General features: G+C 47.5%; 1 protein-coding gene across 3 annotated transcripts in view; it reads left to right on the plus strand.

The window, feature by feature from the left end:
- asic1b (acid-sensing (proton-gated) ion channel 1b) overlaps positions 1-26,280 on the plus strand; it is a 912,521-nt gene that overhangs the window by 557,315 nt on the left and 328,926 nt on the right. Inside the window, exon 1 of one of the 3 annotated variants that reach the window (XM_060820898.1) lies at positions 4,371-4,973. The exons of the other annotated variants lie outside the window; for them this stretch is intronic. Within the exon in view, the coding sequence (XP_060676881.1) occupies positions 4,371-4,973 (603 nt within the window). Of the gene's footprint in view, positions 1-4,370; positions 4,974-26,280 lie in introns of those variants that run through there. 3 annotated transcript variants of the gene reach the window in all.

Raw genomic sequence — 26,280 nt, forward strand, 5'->3', positions numbered from 1 at the left:
GAATTAGCAATGGTATAAATTAACCACTATTAAATTAGCATTCAGTTCAGCAGAAACCTCTTTACTCAGAGAGTGGTGGGAATATAGAATTTGCTACCACAGGGAATAGTTAATGCGAGTAGTATTTAAAGAGATGCCAGGTAAGTACGTGAGGGAGAACGGAATAGGAGACTATGTCAAATTGTAAACAGGAATTGCTGGAGAAACTCGGCAGCATCTGTGGAGAGAGAGAGAGAGAGAGAGAGAAACAGAGTTAACGTTTTGGGTTCAGTGACCTTTCCATCAGAAAGGAAAACAGAAGTGGCTGGAGAAACTCAGCAGGTCTGGCAGCATCTGCAGAGAGAAAAACACAGAGTTAACGTTCCGGGTTCAGTGACCTTTTCATGAGAGTTCTGAGCACAGGCCATCGATCCGAACTCTCTGTCTCCCTGACCTGTTGCCATTTCTATCTTTGTTCCAACTTCCAACAACTGCAATGTGTTTTCAAGCTGTGGCCTCCTTTATTTTGGCTGCCGATCATTGACTCAGTGACAGCAGATAGCTGACGATGTTGGGCAGTGGGCAGTGGGACTCACCAAGACAGCATGAAACTGAATGTGGAGGAAGTGGAACATAGACTCATGATCCTGAAAACTGTTTTTTTTAGATTAGGTTCCCTACAGTATGGAAACAGGCCCTTCGGCCCAACCAGTCCACACCGACCCTCTGTAGAGTAACCCACCCAGACCCATTTCCCCTCTGACTAATGCACTGTAGGCAATTTAGCGTGGCCAATTCACCTGACCTGCACCTCTTTGGATTGTGGGAGGAAACCGGAGCACCAGGAGGAAACCCACGCAGACACGGGGAGAATGTGCAAACTCCACACAGACAGTCGCCCAAGGCTGGAATCGAACCTGGGACCCTGAGGCAGCAGTGTTAACCACTGAGCCACCATGCTGCACTTCTTGTGGGAAGTTGAGTTGGAAGGATTCTCATGTGGGACATAAGCGCTATCATGGACCAATTGGGCCAAATGGCCTGTTTCTCTGCTGTAAATTTCACATGAAACCATTCTTTAAATCAAAGATGACTCTTGATGCACTTAACAGTGCACTGTTGGACGCTAGCATCGCTCCCTTCTTTGCAACATAGTCTGATTGACTGCTCCAGTAAGGAAGAAGCACCTATATCTTTAAGATCATGTGTCTATATTTCCACATTTTCTATCCCTTTCTCGCTTCCCAGTCGAAAGTTCCAAGTTTTCCTGCAGGTCTGTCCTGTAGGAACCAGCAGCCATGCAGGAACTGAGGGCAAGGTGGGTGGGAATCTCAAAACAATTAACAGCGTCATCTATGGGGAGAGAAACCGAGTCAATATTTCTGGTTGTATTATAATAGGAAGAGTAAATGCAGGGAGGATGTTGCCAGGGAATCCTGAACCAGGGGTCACCAACTAAAGGTAAAGGACTGAGATAAGGAGAATGTTGTTTTTTGCCCAGAGAGTGGCGAGCCTGTGAAATTCTCTGCCACAGGAGACAGGTTGAGGCCTAACCGTTACAGGAGCAGGAGTAGGCCACCTGACCCCCTCCAGCCCACTCCACTAAAATCACGGTCAGTTCAACTTACCCACCCTTTCACCGTCACCCTTAACTCCTTCCCTGTTCACAAATCTATCTTCATCTTAAAACCATTCATTTGATTAGATTACTTACAGTGTGGAAACAGACCCTTCGGCCCAACAAGTCCACACTGACCCGCCGAAGCGCAACCCACCCATACCCCTACATTTACCCCTTACCTAACACTACGGGCAATTTAGCATGGCCAATTCACCTGACCCGCACATCTTTGGATTGTGGGAGGAAACCGGAGCACCAGGAGGAAACCCACGCAGACACGGGGAGAACGTGCAAACTCCACACAGTCAGTCGCCTGAGTCGGGAATTGAACCCGGGTCTCAGGCGCTGTGAGGCAGCAGTGCTAACCACTGTGCCACCGTGCCGCCCATTCAGTGAGGTAGCCTCAACTGTTTCACTGGGCAGGGAATTCCACGGATTCACAACCCTTTGGGGTGAAGAAGTTCCTCCCTAACTCCGTCCTAAACCTGCTCGCCTTTATTTTGAGGGGATGCCCCACCTACCTGCTTTGATCGGATCTATTCCCTTCATCATTTGATCTGTCTCTATAAGATTTCCCCCCCCCCCCCCCCCATTCTTCTCAATTCCAACGAATATAATCCCAGTCTTACACGATCCCTCCTCATCAGGCGACTCGGAATCAACTCCGGAATCAACCTAGTGAATCTCCTCCCCTTGAAGGTATCCAAGAAGGAATTGGCTATAGTTCTTAGGGCTGCAGGGTTCAAAGGGTGTTGGGGAGAAAGTGGGAACAGATGAATGATTGGCCAGGATCAGGTTGACTGGGGAAAGAGGCTCGTCGGGCCGAATGGCCCACTGCTGTATTCTATATTTCCAAAGCGCGTTGTTTGCAGTCTGTCAGGATCAAGGATGACATAAGAATAAGGAGCAGGAGTAGGCCGTCTAACCCTTTGAGCCCGCTCCACCATTCACCAAGATCATGGCCAATCTTATTGGGCGGCACAGTGGTTAGCACTGCTGCCTCACAGCGCCTGAGACCCGGGTTCAATTCCCGACTCAGGCGACTGACTGTGTGGAGTTTGCACGTTCTCCCCGTGTCTGCGTGGGTTTCCTCCGGGTGCTCCGGTTTCCTCCCACAGTCCAAAGATGTGCGGGTCAGGTGAGTTGGCCACGCTAAATTGCCCGTAGTGTTAGGTAAATGTAGGGGAATGGGTGGGTTGTGGGCCAGTATGGACTTGTTGGGCCGAAGGGCCTGTTTCCACACTGTAAGGAATCTTATCGTAGCCTCAGCTCCACTTACCCACCCACTCACCATATAACTTAATTCAAAAAAAAGTCATTTACTGAAGTAGTGTCAGGGAATTCCATAGATTCACAACCCTCTGGGTGTAGAGGTTCCTTCTCAATTCAGTCCTCAATCTGCTCCCTCTAACCTTGAGGTTACACCCTGTTGTCCTAGTTTCACCCACCAGTGGAATCATCCTCGCTATCTTGTCTATTCCCTTCATAATTTTATATGTTTCTATAAGACCCACCACCTTCTGAATTCCAACGAACATCGTCCCCAGTCTACTCAGTCTCCCCTCCTAAGCCAACCCCCCTCTCGACCCCGGAATCCACCTCGGGCTTTGAAATCACTCCCCGAGTCCGTCGTTGGCTCCCGAGTCCAATGGCCGATCCGCGGACTGCCCCGCAGGTGGCGCCATTTCAATGCAGCCACGATTCCGGCCCGTTCAGGGGTGAAAGCTGTGTGATCCCGGGGCTGGGTGGAGGTGAGGAAGGTGCTGCTTCTGTGGTTGGGAACTCTGGGCTGAACTTTCCGTTTGGAGCAGGGTTCGGGATTGGAAACCCCCCGTGTGCGGGCTGAGTGAGTTAGTAATTGATGCTGACAGCTCGGTCTAAATCAAATGCAGCGCTTCAATTGTTGGCTGAGCTGCTGCTTTCAATAAAGTTTCTTTAATATGCTTGATCTTGGCACTTGGGCACTCATTACTCAAAACCCACAGTCTCCCCACCCACCATGAAAAGGCCGTCAAATTAGTCAATTGCAGGACAATAAATCTCAATTGCAGTGAGAGGCTGATCCATCACCTTTCAAATTTTGACTCATTAAAAAGATTGAACTCTTTCGCTGAGGCTATTTTGAGCCAGGCAGGGAAGAGTAGGAACGATGATGAGAGACTCGCTTTCTCTCTCTCTCTCTCTCTCTTAACACGTCCTGCTCTGCTGCTTTCTCTCTCTCGCTGCTAATAGCTGGAAGATAAGAAATGCCTCGCAGTGCTTGTTTAGAAAGAGAGTGTGCGTCAGAGGTCTAGCTGGGGTTGTCATGAGAGTTTCTGTGCTTGCAATCGACTGGGTGGGTCAGGACTCAGTGATCAGGCGGCAGCCCCCACTGACAAAAGTCCTCCCTGTCATGAGTTGGGACGGGCTCCTGATCAATTATTAAGCAGGCCGCGTCTGCTCATCATCCTGGCTTCAGTCCTCTGGCAATGCGATCACACACAGCACTTTGTCAGTGGAGTTGACTGGCACTTATTGTACAACAGAGATAGCTTGAGCTCATATCCATTGCCTTCTGAACTTTCTGCAGCATAGAATGTATGTTTTCTTCCCTACCTTTTTTTTGGAATTGTATTGTGCCAGTTTAGCTATTTTTCTACCTCAGATCTGCACTTTATTTTGAAAGAAGAACATTTTTTCCCCCTGCAATTTGTGCAAACGAACTGCTACTCTTTTTTTAAAACAAAACAAATTTTGGAATCTACAACAGCAGCTTCCTGTCGGGTTCAGGATGCCAGTCCAGATCTTTTGCACTATTTCTTTCGCTGCCGACGATGAGAAAGCAGAGGAGAGGAGAAGGGAGGAGAGGTTTGAGCAGTTTTCTGAAGAGGATGGCCATGCGGAAGACCACCAGCCCACTGGGGTCAGCCTGGCTGAGTTTGCTGCCAATTCCAACCTGCATGGGATGGGCCACATCTTTGTGAAAGGAGGCTGTGGGGTCCGGCAAGTCTTGTGGGGCTGCGCGTTCCTGTCTTCCCTTGCCATCTTTCTGTACCAGGTGATGGACCGGGTCATGTACTATCTGGAGTACCATCATATCACGGCTCTCGACGAGATGGACAGCCCCTTCCTGTTCTTCCCGGCGGTGACCCTCTGCAACTTCAACCGCTTCCGGCGCTCCAAGATCACTTCCATGGACTTGGCCTTGGCCGGCTCGCTGATGGGATACACCAAGGGCATGGATCCGGGATTCCAGCCGGCGCCCCCGGTCAGGAGCGGCGGCACCCCCTACAGCATGTACGAGTTGTTCAACCGGACGAGCCATCAGTTGGAGGACATGCTGAAGGACTGTCGGTACCGGATGGAGGAATGTGGTCCTGAGAACTTCACGGTGGTAAGTCCCGTTCTCCCTCGACACCGGACTCCTCCCGCCTTGGGGGCGGCACGGTGGCTCAGTGGTTGGCACGGCTGCCCCACAGCGCCAGGGGACCCGGCCTGGGGCAACCGTCTGTGTGGAGTTTGCACGTTCTCTGTGTCTGTGTGGGTTTCCTCCCACGGTCCAAAGATGTGCAGGTCGGGGTGAATTGGCCATGCTAAATTGTCCGTAGTGTTAGGTGCATTAGTCAGAGGGAAATGGAGGGAAAATGAGTCTGGGTGGGTGACTCTTCGGAGGGTCAGTGTGGACTTGTTGGGCAGAAGGGCCTGTTTCCATGCTGTAGGGAATCTAATCTAACCAACTCTTCTTTCAAACAGTGGTCTGAGCCACTGCCTTACTTGCATGATGCCCAGGGCATGCCGTCCCAAGAGAGGGGTTTGTTAGCTCGGTTGGGCACCTGGCATGCGGTGCCAAGTGATGCCAACAGCGTAGGTTCAGTTGCCACCACCAGCCGAGGTTGAATGAAGGCCCTGCCCTCTCAACTTGCCCACCCGCCCCCCTCCGGCTGCCTAGACCCTCTGGTTTAAACCACCCTCATAAGAGAGTAGCCGTCTGGGACAATGGCGACCTCTACCATGTGTGTCCTTGTGCATTCTGCACTCCACTCACTATAATCGGGATCCTCGCTGAGGTTGGTTTTTAAGGGAGTGGGTGCCATTGCTTAAGCAATGATGAAGTTGGCACTGAGGGATTGGCATCAGTTAATCCCCTGGTGTCTACATTAGGTCAGTGCTATATCGCCAGAGTAATGAGACACAGCACAGAGCCATCCATGATGAGGTGGTGACACTATTATGTGTATCGTAGGCTGGGATCCACGTTAAAATGGCTGCCAAAGCACTGCAATGTGGTTAGGTCCAGACCTCTGACACACCGCTGTAGGTTGCAGGTTCAGTTCCATTTACACACCGTACAATCCCACAGACAATCCTAAGGATTAAATTGATCAGGTCTGATGGTTGAGGGATTGACACCGGCCTGGACGCCAGGGAGAAGTGCCCAGGAGAGCAGTTGTGGGAGGCAGGTAGAGGCCTTGCTTTAACACCCCTCCTGAAAGTTCGCATCTCTGACACTGCAGCACCGAAGTATTGGCCTGGATTACGTACTAAAGCGTCTGGGACGAGATGTGACCCCTGGTATAGCTGCAGAGAGACTGGTGCATTATGGGACTTGGCCTCTGGGACGAGATGTGACCCTCCTGGCGTAGTTGCAGAGAGGCTGGTGCATTATGGGACTTGGCTGGGCTAGCTGCTTTAGGAAGTAACTTGAGGTGAGGGAGAGTGCCAGTGATCTTACACATCCTTGTGATAGCCCCGACATGTAGGCCAAAGGCGGAACCTCCAATTGTGTGCTGTTCCAACCTACTTTCAGCTTTTACATTTCCATTTGTCAGTTGTTATTTTGGGTGCACAGCTGGTTCACCTGATAATCTTGGAAGCGGCAGCTATCTTTCAGTTGATGACACTCTCTGAATCCGAAGGTTGTAGGCTCAAGCTCAGACTCCAGCGCTGTGCTGAGGGAGCTGTTCAAGGTGCTGACGTTCAGATGACCCATTGAGCCAGTGTCCTGCCTTCCTCCTTGGGTGGACGTACGAAATTCCTATGGATCTATTTTTAAGGAAGAACAAGGAGCAGAAAGAGGGCCATGGGCAAATTAATACCTCCCCATTAACTTCACTCGGCAGGCTATCTGGTCATCCACGTTTCAAGCATGAGCTCGTCACCAGGAATGAGGGGCTTTTTGAGCATGAAGAGCTTATGCTCGAAACGTCGACTCTCCTGCTCCTTGGGTTCTGCGTGACCAGCCGTGCTTTTCGAGCTCTGATCTCCAGCATCCTCAGTCCTCCCTTTCTCCTCTGGTCATGACTGCATTGCTGTTTGTAAGAGATAGCTGTGTTTCCGACATTAAAGCAGGGACTGTTCGTTTCATAAGTACTTTCACTGGCTGTAAAGTGCTTTGGTGCATCCTGAGGTTGTGAGAGGTGCTATATTAATGAATGTTCTTTCACACTCTTGCTTGACTCAAAGTTTCTATTCCCGTCAGTGTACTTTACCCATTAAATGCCATGGTGATGAAAGGGGAACTAATCTTTCTCTGTTGGAGATTTCATTATGCTACCAAGAACATACCCTCATGGTTTAGTAGGTAGCAGCCGTATCCCTGATTCAGAAGGCCCGGGGTTTAAATCTCACATTCAAGGTTAAGCGCCAACATTGAGGCCACTGCTCCACTGCAGTGCTGTACTGTCAAATATGCTGTCTTTTCCCTGAGGAGATGGGTGGATATGAAAGATCCCAGGACACTGTTGAAGGAGTTCTCTGCAGAGTTCCAAGACACATTTATTCCTCAATAGCACAATCAAGTAATCCAGTCGTTATCAGGTTGCTGCTTGTGGGAGTTTCCTGTGCTCAAATTGGCTGCCCTTTTTCCTGACATTTAAAACTGAGTACTCTTCAAAAAAACAGAGTTGGTAATTGGCTGTAAAACATTTTGAGATTTCGGGTGGTTGTGAAAGCTGCTATGTAACTGCAAGTCCTTTACTTCTATACTTACTTCTGCACATGTAGATCTTGCAGTTGAGCTGTGGCCAGTCTTCAGCTGAGATACCTTTTTTAGAATTCTGTTCCATTTTTTTTATTTTGCACTGGCAAACTTACTTTACACTGCCTCAGGACTTTGAAACTTCAGCTAGAGTATCTCAGGGTGAAAGGTACATTGGGGATTTCCATTGTCACGTGGGGAAGGGACTTGGTTATGTCCAGGGGTGGAGCCAGCAGTGGTGTGCATGACATTATAGCCACCGCGCTGTCTACAACCGTAATCCCTTGTTTCATATCTAATAAATGAGTTTTGAACTGAAATCGAAAATCCTTGCACTCGGCTCAAGAAAAGATTATAAACCAACAGTATCTTTATTTTTGAACAAAAAAGTTTAAATTGTAGCTTCCTCCAGAGAGTTTTGATGTAATTACTGGCACCTCATCCCTCTATTTCTGTTTCAGACTTTAATTCCTCTGTCCTTTCAATCTACTTTGTCCCAGTCTCTCTTTCCCTCCCTCTCCTGCTCTCCCACAACCTCCTCCAGTAATAAAGTTTTGAAGTTGCTCGATGAACAGCTGTGAGCATCTTTAGGCTCAGTTACTATAAAAAGCCTTGGTCTTGTCTTGTGTAAGAACCCACTGTGAGGCTGCACAATGCCTTGCTGACAAATGCGATTACCTTGTTGTTACGCACCAGTGCTTTTGGCACTGTTGGTCTCTGTTTCTGTTGAGCTGCTACGTTTAGAGGCAGGGGAGAATGTGATTTGGATGACACCAGGGTGAGCAGAAATATCCGCTTGATTTTCTGGTCAGTGTCTCGCAAGCTCTTGAAATGCAGTCTCCTACCAGGTGTCCTGTGGGTCCAAGGAAACATCTGTCCAAAGTTTAACTTGGAACGATTTCAGCGAAGATGGTACCACTGGGGCAATCTCAGATGCCAATCCTCATGCCACAACCCCTGCCCCTTCCTCATCGCCTGGCAAATTAGCTGTATTTTGAGTATTTATCCAATTCCCTTTTGAAAGTTGTTAATCTGAACTTTGATTTGTTTTCCATGTTATGTGACACAGGATTTCCTTGCTGCGTTGTCTGAGGGCAAATTTGCCCTTGTGGATTTTACCATAGTAAATCCCCTCCTGTCACTCTGAAATTATTCTGCAGCGATCCATTTAGCTGATGATCAGACAAAGGATTTGAATTTTAAGTTGGGATACATTGTATTTCTTCGGCAGGGGTATAAAGTTGGATCGTTGGAATTATAAGGTACAGATTAGCCATGATTTGACTGTTGGAGAGGGTGCAGGAGGCTGAATGGACAACATTGTTCGTGAGAGCTGGCTGCAGTAATGATCTGACCAGGAACATCAAGGGAAGATTCCCACAGCCCTCCTCCTTTCCCTGTCACCCGCCACACCAGACTTGAGGCCTAGCACAAGCAACTGCTCCCTCTTTGATTTGCCATGCCTCCCCATTGCTTTTGCTCCCACCCTCAACCTGAGTGCGCCCTGGAGCTATTACTACACAGAAAGAGGCTGTTCAGCCCATCAAGTATTTACTAGTGCTCTCCAGAGTAATCTAGTCAGTCCCATTCTCCCGCTCTGTCAAATGGCAATGTCACTTTTTTTTGTCTTCTGTTGCTCATCCAGTTTTCATTGGCTCTGCTTCTGCCCCCTTGCAGGTAAGAAAATCCAGGTATTTACCCCACACTGTTCTTAAAAAAGAGCTCTCCCTCAGGCCCATTTGCCAGCATTAGCCCATATCCCTCTAAACCCTTCCTATTCATATACCCATCCAGATGCCTTTTAAATGTCATTGTACCAGCCTGCACCACTTCCTCTGGCAGCTCATTCCATACACGTACCACCCTCTGTGTGGAAAAAGTTGCCCCTCCAGTCCCTTTTAAATCTTTCCCACTCTCACCTTAAACCTATGCCCTCTAGTTTTGGGCTCCCCTATCCTGGGGAAAAGACCTTGTCTATTTACCCTATCCATGCCCCCCATGATTTAATAAACCTCTATAAGGTCACCCCTCAATCTCCAATGCTCCAGGGGAAATAACAGCAGCTTATTCAGCCTCTCCCTGTAGCCCAAACCCTCAACAGCCTTGTAAATCTTTTGTGAACCCTTTCAAGTTTCACAATATCTTTCCTGTAGCAGGGAGATCAGAACTGAATGCAGGATTCCAAAAGTGGCCTAACCAACGTCCTGTATAGCCGGAACATGACCTCCCAACTCCTGTACTCAATACTCTGACCAATAAAGGAAAGCATACCAAACGCCGCCTTCACTATCCTGTCTACCTGCGACTCCACTTTCAAGGAGCTATGAACCTGCACTCCAAGGTCTCTTTGTTCAGCAACACTCCCTGGAACCTGACCGTTAAGTGTATAAGTCCAAGCTGATTTGCACCTTTTCAGTTGTTGCTGAGTCCTTGAAGCTGGTTTTGGGAGCTGCAGTACATCCCTCCCACCTTTTCGGCCTCTCATTAGCACAGACTGTCTGTGTGGAGTTTGCACATCCTCCCCATGTCTGTGTGGGCTTCTGCCGAGTGCTCTGGTTTGTTCCCACAGTCCAAAGGTATGCAAGTTAGGATGGATTGGCCCAGCTAAATTATCCATTTTGTCCAGGGATGTGCTGGCTGCTGTTCAGAGGGTCAGTATGGACTCAATAGGCTGAGTGGCCTACTTTCAAATTGTAGGGATTCTATTGAACGCAACACCTGGCACTTATTTTTAAAATAAGGAAAACAATTAGGGTCTTGGCTATATCTTGCAGGGGTTTGGTCTGGTCCATAATGTTATGGGCCAGACTCATTGGGGTAGTTCAAAGCCTGCCGTTGGACAGATGGGGGTCTGTCATGAGGAACTTGTTGATAACTTCCTGTGTTTTCCAATCCTCGACCCAAAGACTCTTTCCTGCTGGATCCTGGTCTAAACGGGACACCACGGCAGAGGCTAGGGGATTGGGAGGGCATCGTGAAGCAGGGAAAATGATGTGCAGCCCAAAGAGTTTCGACCAGTTTGTGAGTTTCATTTGGTGCCCGGGTGTGTGGGAGAGTGATGCTGGGAGGACAGGAAACCAGGGAAGGGCTGTTGCAAGGAGAGTCCATTATGATGTGCATTGTGGCATTCAATTGGGCGCCAATAAGATGGCCGCTGACAAGATGGCCACATGTGCGAATGTGAGTGATGATTGGTGTCAATGAGGTGTACTCAAGGTCAACTGATTGAATGCAGTCAAGGAAGAAGCCAACAGTATTGACTTCCCATAAATCAGATTGAGTGAATTGCTAGCATCCCTGTGTGGATCAAAACTTCCCCACAGGGAGCTGGGAGTGGATTCAACTCTCAATCCTTCCATCCAGCTCTTGGTCCACTGACCTTTTATGGCTTAGGAAATTCAGGGAATACAGTCGCTAACTCTGGTTGGACATGGTCCTGGAGGTGTCATCACATGACCTGTATCTGCCCCTATCCCCCTGCCATTGACTAATCAACATCTCCATCTATAAGATTATTTTTCTTTTGATGGTCGGCCTTTCCACAGCCAATGGGTTCTCCATTTAAGTGATTGGAGCAAGAATCATCCAATGATGTATTGGCTTATAAATTGTCAAGCAATCTATTATTCTCCATCTCCAGTCAGTGTATAACTGATAAATAAAGTTGTTCATTTTAAAAATGTTTTGAATGCCCCTATAATTTTTGTCCTGAATTTGTTCATGGCATTGATTTGGAGATTACTCTTTTAATTCTCCAAGACTCTAGGGCCATTTGTAATGTGGAATTGTGCGGTATAAAGTGGGAAAAGGGTTACTTGTTGTATTGTTCAACGGCTTGTACCCAATTTGTCTCCTAAGGAAGGTGTATGCACCCAGAGAGGTAGGAAGCCATTTGTAATCGCTCACTTGTGTTGTGTCTGGTACACAAGGGAACTGGAGTGTTGTCACAACTTTATGAAATTATCTTCCTCACCAATAGAATGAAGATTGGTGTCTATAAGTGATTCTGAGGGAAGCATAGCCAATGAGATAAATTCCAAGCGTTAACAATGCTCATTCTCCTCTTTCAGTATGACACTGGGGTCTTGCCTTCATTTCTGAGCTCAACTTCTCCATCCTGTGATCCAGAGGTGACCTCGTTGACCAGTTAACTCCACGAGCATACGTTATGAATTCCTGACTTGTTGCACTTCCCAAACAGGATTCCCGTCTTGCTGCCAGCAATGGGACTATAAGGGTCCACAGCAGTTTGTCATGAAGTTCAATGTTTATGACTTTGCTCTAGTTTTTTGTTCCAGTGCTTTCAAATGGAAGCAGCATTGAGAGAGAGAAGGGCATGGAAACATCTGCCAAAAGGTTGTGATCATGTAGATAGGATTGGGAGGAGATTCCACAAGATGGGTATGAGCCAAATACAGGCCAAAGAGAGTAGTTCACTTTGGGGAACCTGGTCAGCATGGATGAGTTGGGCTGAAGGGTCTGTTTCCATGCTCTATGACTCTAACTCCTATGACTCATATATATATTTCCCCCCCCCCCCCCCCCCCCCCCCCCCCCCCCCCAACTGAGTCTGCTCCACCATTCATTCATGGCTGATACATTTCTCAACCCCATTCTCCTGCCTTCTCCCCATAACCCTTAATCCCCTTACTACTCAGGAACCGATCTAGCTCTGCCTTAATGACTTGGCCTCCATAGCTTTCTGTGCCAATGAGTTCCACAGATGAACCACCCTCTGGCTGAAGAAATCCTCCTCATCTCTGTTCCGAAGGATCATCCCTTTTACTTGAAGGCTGTGCCCTTGGGTCCTAGACTCTCTCACGAACGGATGCACCTTCTCCATGTCCACTGTGTCCAGGTCTCTCGGTGTTCTGTAAGTTTTAATCAGATGTCCCTCTCACCACTGAATTCAGACCCAGAGTTCTTTAATTGCTTTTCAGATGACAAGTCCTTTGCCACTGGGATCATTCCTGTAAACCTCCTCTGGACTCCCTCCAATGCCAGCACATTGTTCCTGACCTATGGAGCTAAAACTGCCCACAATATTCCAAATGTAGTCTGGCAAGACCCTTAAATAGCCTCTCAGTACATCTCTGCTCTTGTATTCTAGCCCTCTTGAAATGAATGCTAACATTGCATTTGCCTTCCCAACTGCCAACTGAACCTGCATGTTAACCTGAAGAGAATCCTGAGCCAGGACTCCCAAGTCCCTTTGTGCTTCAGATTTCCAATGCCTTTTCCTGTTTAGAAAATAGCCAACGCCTCTTCTTCCTTCCAAAGTGCATGGCCTCACATTTTCCCACATGGTAGTCTATCTGCCACTTCTTTACCCACTCTCCTAGCCTGTCCAAATCCTTCAGCAGACTCCCTACTTGCTCAACACCACCCGCCCCTTTATGCCATCTGAACATTCGCAAAAATACCTGATGTTTCTTCATGCAGATCATTAATGTCTAGCCTGAATAGTTGTGGTCCCAACACGGATTGCTGTGGAACTCCACTAGTCACCAGTTGCCATCCTGAAATGACCCCTCCATTCCCTATGCACTGCCTTCTGCCAAAACTGCACCCATGCCAGGACCTTGCCCCTAACACTGTGGGCTATCTTGCCCCTCAGCCTCCTGTGCAGCACCTTGTTAAAGGCCTTCTGGAAATCCGAGTGGATCACGCCCACTGGCTCTCTCTGTCTCACTTGCTCCTAGGCTCCTCGAAGGATTCTAACAGCTCTGTCAGGCATGACTTCCCCTTGGCGAAGTAGTGCTGACTCAGCCCGATTTGATCATGCCCTTTCAGCTACTCCGCAATCTCCTCCTTTAAAAATGGGCTCTTAAGATATTAGCAACGACTAAGGTCAGGCTAACCGGCCTATGTTTCCTGTCTTCTGCCTCCCTCCCTCCTTCCCTTCTCACACAGGGGGGGCTTGTGGGCCAAATGGCCTATTTCTGTGTTGTATGTTTGATACAATATTTCACCCATAACACTTGAAACCATTCATTATTGATGTGGGTTGAATTCCCATCAATTCCGTATATTTTGCCGGGAAGGGGAAGTTTGTAAAGCTGTCCCTTTTTGGAGCTTTCAAACTAGTATTCTGATGTTGGAAATAGTCCGAGAGAGCCCGGTAAGACAGTGAGCAGAGAGCTGGGGAGATGACCAAAGATCTGTCAAAAGGGTAGCAAGGAGAAGCCTTTGTAAAGGGGCAGTAGACAGGAAGGGTTTAGGATGAGGGTTTGAGAGCAGAGACATGATTACTGAAGACTTAGCAAAGAACAAACACATTTTATTCTGGAAAAAAAACACAATGAGGACAAAATGTTACCAGTGTGAACTCACTCGAAAATGAGTAAATATTGGACATGATATGGAGAATTTAATGTGTAGCATTAGCAAATACTTTGAGGCTGACGAGAATGGAACTTAATCTTTTTAAAGTAATTAATTCTGAAAGTAATTTGTTTAAGGGAAAGCAATTTGGCTGTAATTTGTATCGGTTGTAGATACTGAACCAGTTCAGGCTTGATCCTGGATTTATAAGCTTGACTTTCAGAAATCCTTTCCATGAAAGGATTAAATAGAGAGGGGCTTTGTTGCCTGAATGGTGTCAGGAAGGTAGTGAGGACAGTCAGTGTGTATTGGGTCTGGAAGTTCAGTTGCTTTGATTCAATGGCTCTCTTGCCCAGACTATCTTTCAGTTGGTCAAAGATGCATTTTTTTTTTGTCAAAGTTTTTCACCTTGCTGTCTTCAGGACAATTCACAAGACTACCAATAACAGCAACATAGTCATACAGTACGGAAACAGACTCTTCGGTCCGACCAGTCCATGCCAACCATAATCCCAAACTAACCGTGTCCCACCTGCCTGCTCCTGGCCCATATCCCTCCAAACCTTTCCTGTTCATGTATCCACCCAAATGTCTCTTAAATGTTGTAATTGTGCCCACACCCATCACATTCCATGTGAGATCCATTCTGTGTTTTAAAAAAAATTGCTGCTCATGTCTTTTTTTTTAATCTCTTCCCTCGCCCCACAATGTTTATACTTTTTTTTAAGGTCAGAGTATTGAGTACAGGAGTTGGGAGGTCATGTTGCGGCTTGTACAGGACATTGGTTCGGTCGCTTTTGGAACACTGTGAAATTCTGGTCTCCCTGCTATAAGGGAAACTTGAAAGGGTTCAGAAAAGATTTACAAGAATATTGCCAGGGTTGGAGGATTTGAGCGATAGGGAGAGGCTGAACAGGCTGGGGCTGTTTTCCCTGGAGCGTCGGAGGCTGAGAGGTGACCTTTTGTAGAGGCTTATAAAATCATGAGGGGCATGGATAGGGTACATAGACAAAGTCTTTTCCCTTGGGTGGGGGAGTCCAGAACTAGAGGGCATAGGTTTAGGGTGAGAGGGGAAAGATAGAAAAGAGACCACTTTTTCACACAGTGGATGGTGCGTGTGTGGAGTGAGCTGCCAGAGGATGTGGTGGAGGCTGGTACAATTGCAACATTTTAAAAGGCATCTGGATGGGTATATGAATAGGAAGGGTTTGGAGGGATATGGGCCGGGTGCTGACAGGTGGGACTAGTTATCTGGTCGGCGTGGATGAGTTGGACCGAAAGGCTGTACATCTCTTTTGACTAGCTCTGAAGGGCTCTGGCCCGAAACGCGAATTTCCTGTTCCTTGGATGCTGCCTGACCTGCTGTGCTTTAACCAGCAACACATTTTCATCTCTTTTGACTCCCATGCTGTACATCTCTATGACTCTAAATAGGAGAGTCTCCTCTCCGGTGTTTCCTTTCTTCCTGGTGATGGAAATTTGAAAAAGAAAAAAAAAAGAGAAATAAGGAAATAAACCACATTGTTCCCCTTTTTTTCCAGGGGAAATTTCACAAAATGTCCTGATGAGAGCAAGATGCAAAGTTGTAAGAAATGCTTATTTTTCAGCATTTAGAGATGCTGGTGTTGGACTGGGGTGTACAAAGTTAAGAATCACACAACACCAGGTTATAGTCCAACAGGTTTAATTGGAAGCACTAGCTTTCAGAGCACTGCTCCTTCATCAGGTGGTTATTTTTTCAGCAATATTCAATACCTACTGCCAATTGATTATCTTGTGGAATTTAGGAGAACGAGGTGATTCTGAAGAGGCTGACAGGATATATGTTGAGAGGATGTCTCCCTTTTGGAGAGAATCTGGAATGAGGGGGGCACAGTTTGAAGCTAAAGTGTCTCCTCTTGAAGACATCACTGTGGGTTCTCGAAGGGTGGTTGGTGTTTTGAATTCTCTGCCACAGAGCGCTGGAAGTCGGGAATGATTGAACATATCGGAAGCTGAGCCGGATTGTTGATTTGCCAAAAGATTCAGGGATTCTGGGCTGCGAAATAGTGTCCACCCCACAATCGACTCGGCTGTGATCTTATTGAACAGAGCTGAGGGCCTGCTCCTGCTGTTTCTTATGGCTCCTGACAATCAAGCTGCCATCACCATCCATGAGATGTACGGGAAGGAGTCACTTGGCCTTCTGAAGGGATCTGAACCAAAGAGTTGCAAGGAACACTCCTGTTTTTTTTAAACTGGTTCATCCAGAGAGCTGAATCGAGAATTTTGCCCTCCGTCCACATTTAGTAAGATCTATCATTCCGTTCATTTTTAATCTTGGTTTTCTGCATGGCATTTGTGAAAGGCAGGACATCCTGATGGTGACAGTGACAGTGAATTTGAATTATCAGGCAGATGTAAATTTGTGTTTTTATTGATTTTTCTCGTGAGCTGTTGAATAGGTCAATAAACACTGTACGTCAGTAACCCAATCCTAATTTCTCCATTGAGTTGCTGATATCAGGTTTAAGTGATATATTTAGCTGGACACATCTGATAGCTGGTTATGACATTGGTTTGGTGAGAGAGCTAGCTGCCAAGTTGCTTGTCAACTGTGGAAGACCATCAGGATGGAGAATGTTTGCCTCCCCATTTTGTTTCATTTTTCTCTCCGCATCACCCATCCAATGCCATCTCTTACCTCCTTCTTTACAAATCTTCCAATAGCTTATCCATAAGTCTGGTTTGTTCAGATCGCTATCGCGGACAGAAACCCTCGCTACCTCAACTAATGCTGCTAGCGCAGCATTGCTCAGCTTCTGTCCAGCTCCGAACAGGTGACCCTGAAACTGACAACAAAAACAGAAGTTGCTGGAAAAGCTCAGCAGGTCTGGCAGCGTCTGTGGGGCGAAATCGGAGTTAACGTTTCGGGTCTGATGACCTTTCCTCGGAATGGTCCTTGACATTGACCACGGTCTCTCCAGGTCACCGGGATAATGTCCATGACAATTCGCCAAGATTGCTACAAGACAGGGCTTCAATTAACACAAGACCTCTCCCGTCCTTGGGATCTACGGATTTATGACCCAAAACACTTCACAACCTATGAATTACAACTAAACAGGAATTTACTGTTAAATATTTAAAGCATAGCTGGCAGCCAATTTGCAAGATACCTCCAATGACAGGGGTAAATGGTGAGTTAACCTGTTTTTAGGTTGGATGAAGGATAAACATTGGGTCAGGGTGGCACAGTGGAGGGTGGCACGGTGGCACAGTGGTTAGCACTACTGCCTCACAGCGCCAGAGGCCTTGTTTCAATTCCCACCTCAGGCGACTGACTGTGTGGAGTTTGCACATTCTCCCTGTGTCTGCGTGGGTTTCCTCCAGATGCTCCAGTTTCCTCCAACAGTCCAAAGATGTGCAGGTTAGGGTGAATTGGCCATGCTCAATTGCCTGTAGTGTTAGGTGGAGGGGTAAATGTAGGGGAATGGGTCTGGATGGGTTACGCTTCGGTGGGTCGGTGTGGACTTGTTGGGCCGAAGGGCCTGTTTCCACACTGTAACTAATCTAATCGGGGCGCCAGAGAATGTATCTTTTTCTTTGAATTTTACCCAATCTTCGATGTCAGTCTGAACAGGCTTGCTGCATTTTGGTTCACGTGCCAGCCTAAAAGTGGCACAGTTGACAATACAGTGTGCCCTCTATACTGCAAGTGTCGCCCTAGCTCTTTGGGCACCGGTTTTGAAAGCCAGCCTGATAGTGCTGTAATTACTCCACCTTTTTTAATCGCCAATTAAGGGCACAAATCTCTAAAGCCAACCAACCTGCCCATGTTTGCGCTGCCATCTCTCAATGCCCGCTCGAGTGTGAGAGGGTAGTTGACGCATTGGCAAGAATACTCAGCTGGGAGAGAACACTGGGCAAAGAAGAAACTAAAGTGGCAATGGATTCCCTCCTTTGACCCTCCCAAAACGCTGCATTCCTTCATCCCAAACTCCTGTGTAACCTTGATTTTTCCCTCTCTCTCATCCTTTCAAAACAGGTCTTAAAGCCTCCCACATTCCTCAGGCATTTGAACAGCTTGCCTTAATATCTCCCTTTGGCTCCGAGTTGTACGTCCCTAAGCCTAGCTGTTCCCCAAATAGTGAATTGGGCCCAATTCAATGTATCCTCTGTTCCGCCTATGTTTAAAATGCAAGTTGTTGCAATGGGAAGTAATATCATGAGACTGAAGTTCAAATGAATTTGAAGAGAATTGTGCTCCAGAGTCTTCTGCCTTGATCAATTAATGGCTCCACCGCGGTGTCTGACTGAATTTTGAAACCGGTTCCCTCCGTGCAGGAGCAAGTTTATTCAGTCACTAATTGGCTCCTGCTGCACAAAGCAGAGTGAAGTCCCTGGTGCATTGTGTGCAGCACACGTAACAAACAGCAGTTGCTTACTTTGGTCATGCTCAGAGGTAGATTTTAACAGTTAGCTGGCCCACAGCAGACACTAGAAAGCAAAGGGGACCGCGTCGTCACACTAGCAAGTGCAATGTCTTGCCTGTTGGAACCAACAGAGGCTGACTTTGCAGTTAATATGGCTTCCTAATGTCGTTTCTGAAAGCCTTTGGCTCTGATTTTGTATGCTGCTAATCAAAGGCCACTTTAAAACATTGTTCGTCCATGCACTGCTTCTCTTTTAAAAGAATTCAAAACCTGCACCTTTCCAAAGTCTCTCACCTTGATCCCTGGTGGATTGTGTGTCATCCCCTTGCGGGGTAGCCTGGTGATAGGAACGGGATACCTTTTGGAGCAGCGGGTGTGCAGGCATGATGTTACTCCCATTTCTTTTATAAATGAACACTCTGGCACCACCAGTGGGGAGGACTGCGTTTGCGTGGCGCCGAGTTTTTTTATTTGTAAGATTAGATTCCCCACAGTGTGGACACAGGCACTTCAGCCAAACAAGTCCACACTAACCCTCCGAAGAATAACCCACCCAGACCCACTCTCCTACCCTGTATTTACCCCTAACTAATGCACCTAACACTATGGGCAATTTAGCATGGCTAATTCACCTGACCTGCACATCTTTGGATTATGGGAGGAAACCAGAGCACCCGGAGGAAACCCACGCAGACACTGGGAGAACGTGCAAACTCCACACAGTCAGCACCCGAGAGGGGGAATCTGGCGCTGTGAGGCAGCAGTGTTCACCACTGAGCCACCGTGCCATTTTACAATGCACCAACGGCACTTCGAATATCAGCATTCCCGTGGTGCCATGGTGCCCTCTGGATTCAAGAAACCGAGTTCAGGGGTTCTTCCACTGAGATCCGAGCTATCCCAGAGGGATGGATGCAGTCGGGTGCGGTAGATGAAATCCTAATCCATCCAGTGAAGGGCCGTTGGGCAGTGTCCAGTTGTTCCCGTGTGGTTAACGGGTGTTCCCTGAAGGTGCTGAGGTAGAGTCAGCTGCTGACAAGTAATGGGCCTGGTTGAAATCCAGGTCATCTTCCCTCCCAGCTTGCCAGTGCAGGAATTTCTTGCAGGGCAAAAACATGTTGACTGATCTTACTTGGGGGATATCTGATTGAAACTTACAGGATACTGAGCGGCCTGGATAGAGTGGCGGTGGAGAAGGTGTTTCCACTGATAGGAGAGACTAGAACGTGGCCTTCGGAATGAAGGGGACCCTTTAGCACTGGGAAAAGGAGGTATTTCTTCAACCAACTCTGTGGAACTCATTGCTACGCAGGGCTGTGGAGGCCAAGTCATTGAGTGTAATTAAGACAGACATAGGCTCTTGATTGGTAAAGGAATTGAGGCAGAAGGCAGAAGAACGGGGTTAAATATTATCAGCCATGATCAATGTAGCAGAGAAGACCCAATGGGCCAAATGGCCTAAATCTGCTCCTTAATCTTATGGTCGTATGCTCTGGGATCCTGCAAAGTACTTTTGCCAATGCCATTTAATACTTCTGGCTCAATGGTAATAGCCTGCACCATGAATATTCTGACAAAGTCCAGGTATGGCTGCATATTGTTAAGTAGGTTTGCTTTTGAAGATGGCTCGTGTGATTTGATAAATTTGCAAAATAGAAAGCTCTTCAAGTGAGGTGGAGGAATTGCTTTGGGTGGTGTCAGGAGTGGACACAGGAACATTTCAAACTGCCAAGTCGAAATCGATGCGCCTTAACATTTTGTCCTGTTTAATTAAAACTGAAGAGTGTACTTGCTATTTCTGGCAGGTGGCCATTTTACAGAAGGGTACATGGAGTTAACTGAAGCTGTGTTCTTCTGTTCGTTAACACATGGTTGCGATATCAATATTTGTTTCTTCCTGATCCTACATAAGAGCTCCTGTCTTGCTCTTCCTGTGGTTAAAGCACACTGTGATATGTGGCTTTCTTCACCTGCTTGATGAAGTATTGATCTCTGACACTACTGCTTGTTCGAAGACATTCTTTCTTAGAAGTGTGAAGGCCTTTATCTCCCTCCGTCTGTCCTCTCTCTTGCCAGCTCCAGGCTTTTAAAATGCCACCGCGGAATCATCAGATCACCGTGATGAGCAGCTGATCTCGTTCTGGCCTTGCCCCAACTATGGACAGAAGGATTCCAGAAGCCAGGTGAAGGTGACTGCACTTGACATCAAGACCATGTTTGACTGAGTGCAGCTTCACGAAGTCCTGATAAAATTAGTCAGTGGGACTCGGGGGCAATTCTCCCCTGGCACAAAGGACAACGCTTTTGGTTTTCGGGGTGAGTTAAATCCAGGACAGGGCTCCCTCAGGGTAGTGTCCTAGGCCCAACCATCTCCAGCTGCTTCATCAATGACCTTCCATCCATCATCAGGTCAGAATTGGGATGTTCGCTGATGATTGCACAATGTTCAGCAACTCCTAAAAACTGAAGCAGTCCACGTTCAAATACCAGATCTGTACAATGTCCAGGCTTGGGCTAGCAAGTGGCAAGTAGTGTTTGTCACACAAACACTGGGTGTTGCCATCTGAAACGAGAGAGTTGAACACTGTTCAATGGTGTCACCATCACTCAATCCCCCACCGTCAGTATCCTGAGGGTTATCATTGACCAGAAACTGAACTGGACTAGCCATATCAATATAGTGGCTACAAGGGCAGGTCAGAAGACTGGGAATACTGCAGTGAGTAAGTCATCTCCTGACTCCCCAAAGCCTGTCCACAAGGCCCAAGTCAGGAGTGTGTTGGAATACTCCCCACTTGCCTGGATGGGGGCAGCTCCAACAACACTCAAGAAGCTCAACACCATCCAGGACAAAGCAGCCCTCGCTTGATTGGTACCACCTTCAACATTCACTCCTTTCACCAGCAGCAGTGTGTACCATCTAGAAGATACACAGCAGCAACTCCACACGGCTCCTCAGACAACACCTTCCAAACCCACGGCCGCTTCCATTTAGAGGACAAGGGCAGCAGATAGGTGGGAGCACCATTCCCTGCATATCCCCCTTCAAGCCACTCACTGGCCTGGGATGAGATGTGCCTTGAAGAGGGATTTGTTCTGTCCTGCTCCTCTTTGCAGAGGAATGTTGTAAACCTGGCGCCGAGGCGTCTGCTCCATGGATGGCAGAGTCAATAGCTTTTGGGGATTTTTAAAAAAAAACATTAGACAAGACAAGTTTGACTGGGTGGAGTCAGGCTCGCACAGAGACCCGGGGGGTTCGGTGTTGCTTTCAGTTGTTGACTTTGGGGGGTTTTAGAGTTGAACTGCTAGTTACAGCTCTCTCTCTGCCTCTCAAGGAGAATCTGTTTCGCTGAATTTGCCTTTGCCAAGGGTGTGTTTATGGGATGCTGCTACATTGGAACACTTGATGATTCGTAGTTACAGAATATATTATCCTAATTATTTCTCAACTTTAACTCTCTGCCAATTCTATTTACTTTTTTGCTTGTATTTTAAGAATGAAGTGTGTTTTGCTTAAAGCCGAGCAGTGTGACCAACAGAATGGCATCTGGAATGTAGCGCCTTACAATTTTAAGCAAAATAAGTTCGGGTCTAAGCCATTTCTTTTGAGGCGCTTTGGTCTGGTCCCTAGCAACCCTGACTTGGAATTATGTTGCCCTTCTTTATTAGATTAGATTACTTACAGTGTGGAAACAGGCCCTTCGGCCCAACAAGTCCACACCGACCCGCCGAAGCGCAATCCACCCATACCCCTACATTTACCCCTTACCTAACACTATGGGCAATTTAGCATGGCCAATTCACCTGACCCGCACATCTTTGGACTGTGGGAGGAAACCGGAGCACCCGGAGGAAACCCACGCAGACACTGGGAGAACGTGCAAACTCCACACAGTCAGTCGCCTGAGTCGGGAATTGAACCCAGGTCCCTGGCGCTGTGAGGCAGCAGTGCTAACCACTGTGCCACCGTGCCGCCTCCTTCTGTGTCACTGGGTCAAAGTCCTGGAATTGCTTCCTTAATGGCATTGTGGGTCTACCTACGGCACGTGGACTCACTGTGGTGGTTCAAGAGGGCAGCTCACCCCAAAAGGCTATTGTGAACAAAGTCAAATACTAAAATGGCCGTGAAGTGTGATCTATGCCTTCCACCTCTTGCCTCTGTTACCGTCCTGACTAACTCAGCCCAATAGTCTAGGATACTTCCTTCTACCTAAGCCAACATATTGCAAGTTATTACAAGGTAGCCAGAGTAAGGAATGTAGAATATTTCTTTGTGCTTAGATCGGAGTCTGTGGGGTCAACTTAGAGGTTTACGAAATTATGAGAGGCATGGATAGGGTAAATAGACAAAGTCTTTTCCCTGGGGTGGGGGAGTCCAGAACTAGAGGGCATAGGTTTAGGGTGAGAGGGGAAAGATATAAAAGGGACCTAAGGGGCAACTTTTTCACACAGAGTGGTACATGTATGGAATGAGTTGCCAAAGGAAGTGGTGGAGGCTGGTACAGTTACAGCATTTAAAAGGCAGTTGGATGGGTACATGAATAGGAAGGGTTTGGAGGATGTGGGCCGGGTGCTGGCAGGTGGGACTAGATTGGGTTGGGATATCTGGTCGGCATGGACGGGTTGGACCGAAGGGTCTGTTTCCGTGCTGTACATCTCTAGGACTCTGAGTGAGTGAGCTTATTCGATGTATTTGCCTCGCTGCCAGCCTCAGAGTTGCTGAAGGACGGGCGGGGGGTGGATCTTGTCATCACTGGGCCCTTTGCTAAGCATGAAATCCTGAGTCAAAGTTTGTGGGTGTCTATGGCAACGCCGTGGATTGTGGGAGGGAGCTGATTATTAAAGCAATGCTTTGAGAAAGGTGTGAAGATTTGATTTGCTTCTGTTACACGTTGCATGCTACAGCTCTGCCTGCACGTCCGGGTCGAAATGGGTTAAAAAAAATATTGAGCCACAAACTTGGGCAAATGCAATATTTATTGCGCTAAAAAGAACACATGGCAATGAGGTGAGGTGGCGGGGAATGTGGAGCAGTGGTGTTAATGAAACCCACTGCTGCTTCGTTACAGGTTTTTATTAAACTTCCATAACAGCAGCAGAATTGTGCTGCCCTTGCTCTGGCGCTGGGTATGGGCCATGCTGGAGGTCTGAAATAAACTGGCGCTGTCTTCTTGCCACGGGAACCTGGCACTGTGACCAGACCGTATCTCTTTCCCAGCACGTGATCTGTCTCTGGGACACGCCGTTTTTATTTATTTTTACCATCTGGTTTCTTCTTTTCTATCCATTCTGTTGACTGATGGCTCGACGGAGCTTACAAATGCTTCGTTTAAAGTTCAGTTGGTGGCCGAGCACTCGGAGACCACAGAGGGTCCTTTTTTTGATTTACAGACTTGAATTTTTGAAGACTGATGTGGAGGATCAGAGGTTTAGAACATAGAACATAAAAAAATACAGCGCAGTACAGGCCCTTCGGCCCTCGATGTTGCGCCGATCCAAGCTCACCTAACCTACACTAGCCCACTATCCTCCATTTGCCTATCCAATGCCCGTTTAAATGCCCATAAAGAGGGAGAGTCCACCTCTGTTACTGGCAGGGCATTCCATGAACTCACGACTCGCTGAGTAAAGAATCTACCCCTAACATCTGTCCTATACCTACCACCTCTTAATTTAAAGCTATGCCCCCTCGTAATAGCTGACTCCATACGTGGAAAAAGGTTCTCATTGTCAACCCTATCTAAACCCCTAATCATCTTGTACACCTCTATCAAGTCACCCCCTAAACCTTCTTTTCTCCAATGAGAACAGCCCCAAGTGCCTCAGCCTTTCCTCATACGATCTTCCTACCATGCCAGGCAACATCCTGGTAAACCTCCTTTGCACCCGTTCCAGTGCCTCCACATCCTTCCTATAGAATGGCAACCAAAACTGTGAAACAAATTGCTTTGGCCACGAACATGGTCGCCAGCCAGTAATTATTTAAAACTGGCCATCTTTGGAAGTTGGCTTTGTCATACATTCCTGTCACTCAATTGTCCTTTTACCAAAGTGCCTGGCATGAGGCATTTGATGCTGGTGTTACCGACGCGATACATTGTAGCAATGTGTCAAAGCTCCTTCCAAGCCCATGATTTCTACCACCTCGAACTATAAGGGCAGCAGACACAAGGGGATCAAGGGTTACAGGGAGAAAGCGGGACAAAGTTTTTTTTCAACCCCAATCAGCCACGGGAGACTCGATGGGCTGAATGGCCTAATTTCTGCTCCGTTGTCTACTGGGAACACCATCCTCTGCAAGTTCCCCTCCACCACCCTGACTTGGAAATCGTGTTCCTTCAGTGTCACTGGGTCAAAATCCTGGAATTCCCTCCCTGAGGGCATTGTGGGTCAACCCACAGCCGGTGAACTGCAGCGGTTCCAGAAGGCAGCTCACCCCCACCTTCTCAAGGGGGGCAACTAGGGACAGGGCAGTAACTACTGCTCTTGTTTGCAATGTCCACATTGAATGAACACGTCTTGAATAGCTGAATGTTCATTGAATCCCTCACAATATTGCTGAATTGTGCACAAGGAGATTGTGTTGATAGTTGGCAGTTGAATCACTGAACATCTCGAACCATGCCTTCCTAGTCTGGACATCAAAGAATGAGTTGACCCAGAGGCGACCCAGTTTGAATGGACCTCCATTTAAAATCAATGCTTTTTTTCGTTAACTAAGTCCCAGGGAGCATCTTCCTAATAGCAAAGAGCTGGCTCTTCCCCAGACAATAATTAGGAAGTAATTATCATTCAGATGGTCTATTGGAGTCCATCTTATATTTATCCACAGATGAAGCAGTAAAGCACTTCCTAACACATCACCACGGTTACAGAGTCATATAGCACGGAAACCGACTCTTTGGTCCAACCCGTCCATGCCGACCAGATATCCCAATCTGATCTAGTCCCACCTGCCAGCAACGGCCCATATCCCTCCAAACCCTTCCTATTCATATACCCATCCAAATGCCTCTTAAATGTTGCAATTGTACCAGCCTCCACCACTTCCTCTGGCAGCTCATTCCATACACGTACCACCCTGTGTGTGAAAACGTTGCCCCTTAGGTCTCTTTTATATCTTTCCCCTCTCACCCTCAACCTATGCCCTCTAGTTCTGGACTCCCCCACCCCAGGGAACAGACTTTGTCTATTTACCCTATCCATGCCCCTCATAATTTTGTAAACCTTTATAAGGTCACCCCTCAGCCTCCAACGCTCCAGGGAAAACAGCCCCAGCCTGTTCAGCCTCTCCCTGTAGCTCAGATCCTCCAACCCTGACAACATCCTTGTAAATCTTTTATAGGTAGGATACATTGCAATGTTTCTGAGCAATCTGTTAAGAGTCATAGAGTCATGCAGCACGGAAACGGACCCTTCAGTCCAACCTGTCCATGCCAACCAAGTTTCCCAACTTAAACGAGATTTTATTAGCCTCTATAAGGTCACCCCTCAGCCTCCAATGGTCCTGGGAAAATAACCCCAGCCTATCCAGTCTCTCCCTACAGCTCAAACCCTCCAACCCTGGCAACATCGTTGGAAGTCGTTTCTGAACCCTTTCAAGTTTAACAACACCTTGTAGTCAGCCTCTCTCAGTACAGTGTTCCTTCCTGGTTCCAAATTGGGAATGTTTTGTGTGTCAGGTGAATGTGATCGAGGCCGCCTTGTGGCGCAGTGGTAGCGTCCCTATCCCTGGACCGAGAGGCCTGAGTTTGAGTTCGATCTGCTGTCGAAGTGTGTAATAAAATGCTGAACAGGTTGGTTAGAAAAATAGGTTTAAGCCAAAAAACACTGCAGAAACAACTCCAGTGGATCTTTCTCACTTCCGGCAAACATGGGAACTGAGCTCCGACCTTATGACTTCAATGTAAGGACATGTCTTCCCTCGTCTACTGTCCCTGGAAGTCCCCTAACCGGACTATAAGCAGGCCTCTGTCTGCTTGGCT

Source organism: Hemiscyllium ocellatum, chromosome X (genome assembly GCF_020745735.1).
Source record: "Hemiscyllium ocellatum isolate sHemOce1 chromosome X, sHemOce1.pat.X.cur, whole genome shotgun sequence".
NCBI lineage: Eukaryota > Metazoa > Chordata > Chondrichthyes > Orectolobiformes > Hemiscylliidae > Hemiscyllium > Hemiscyllium ocellatum.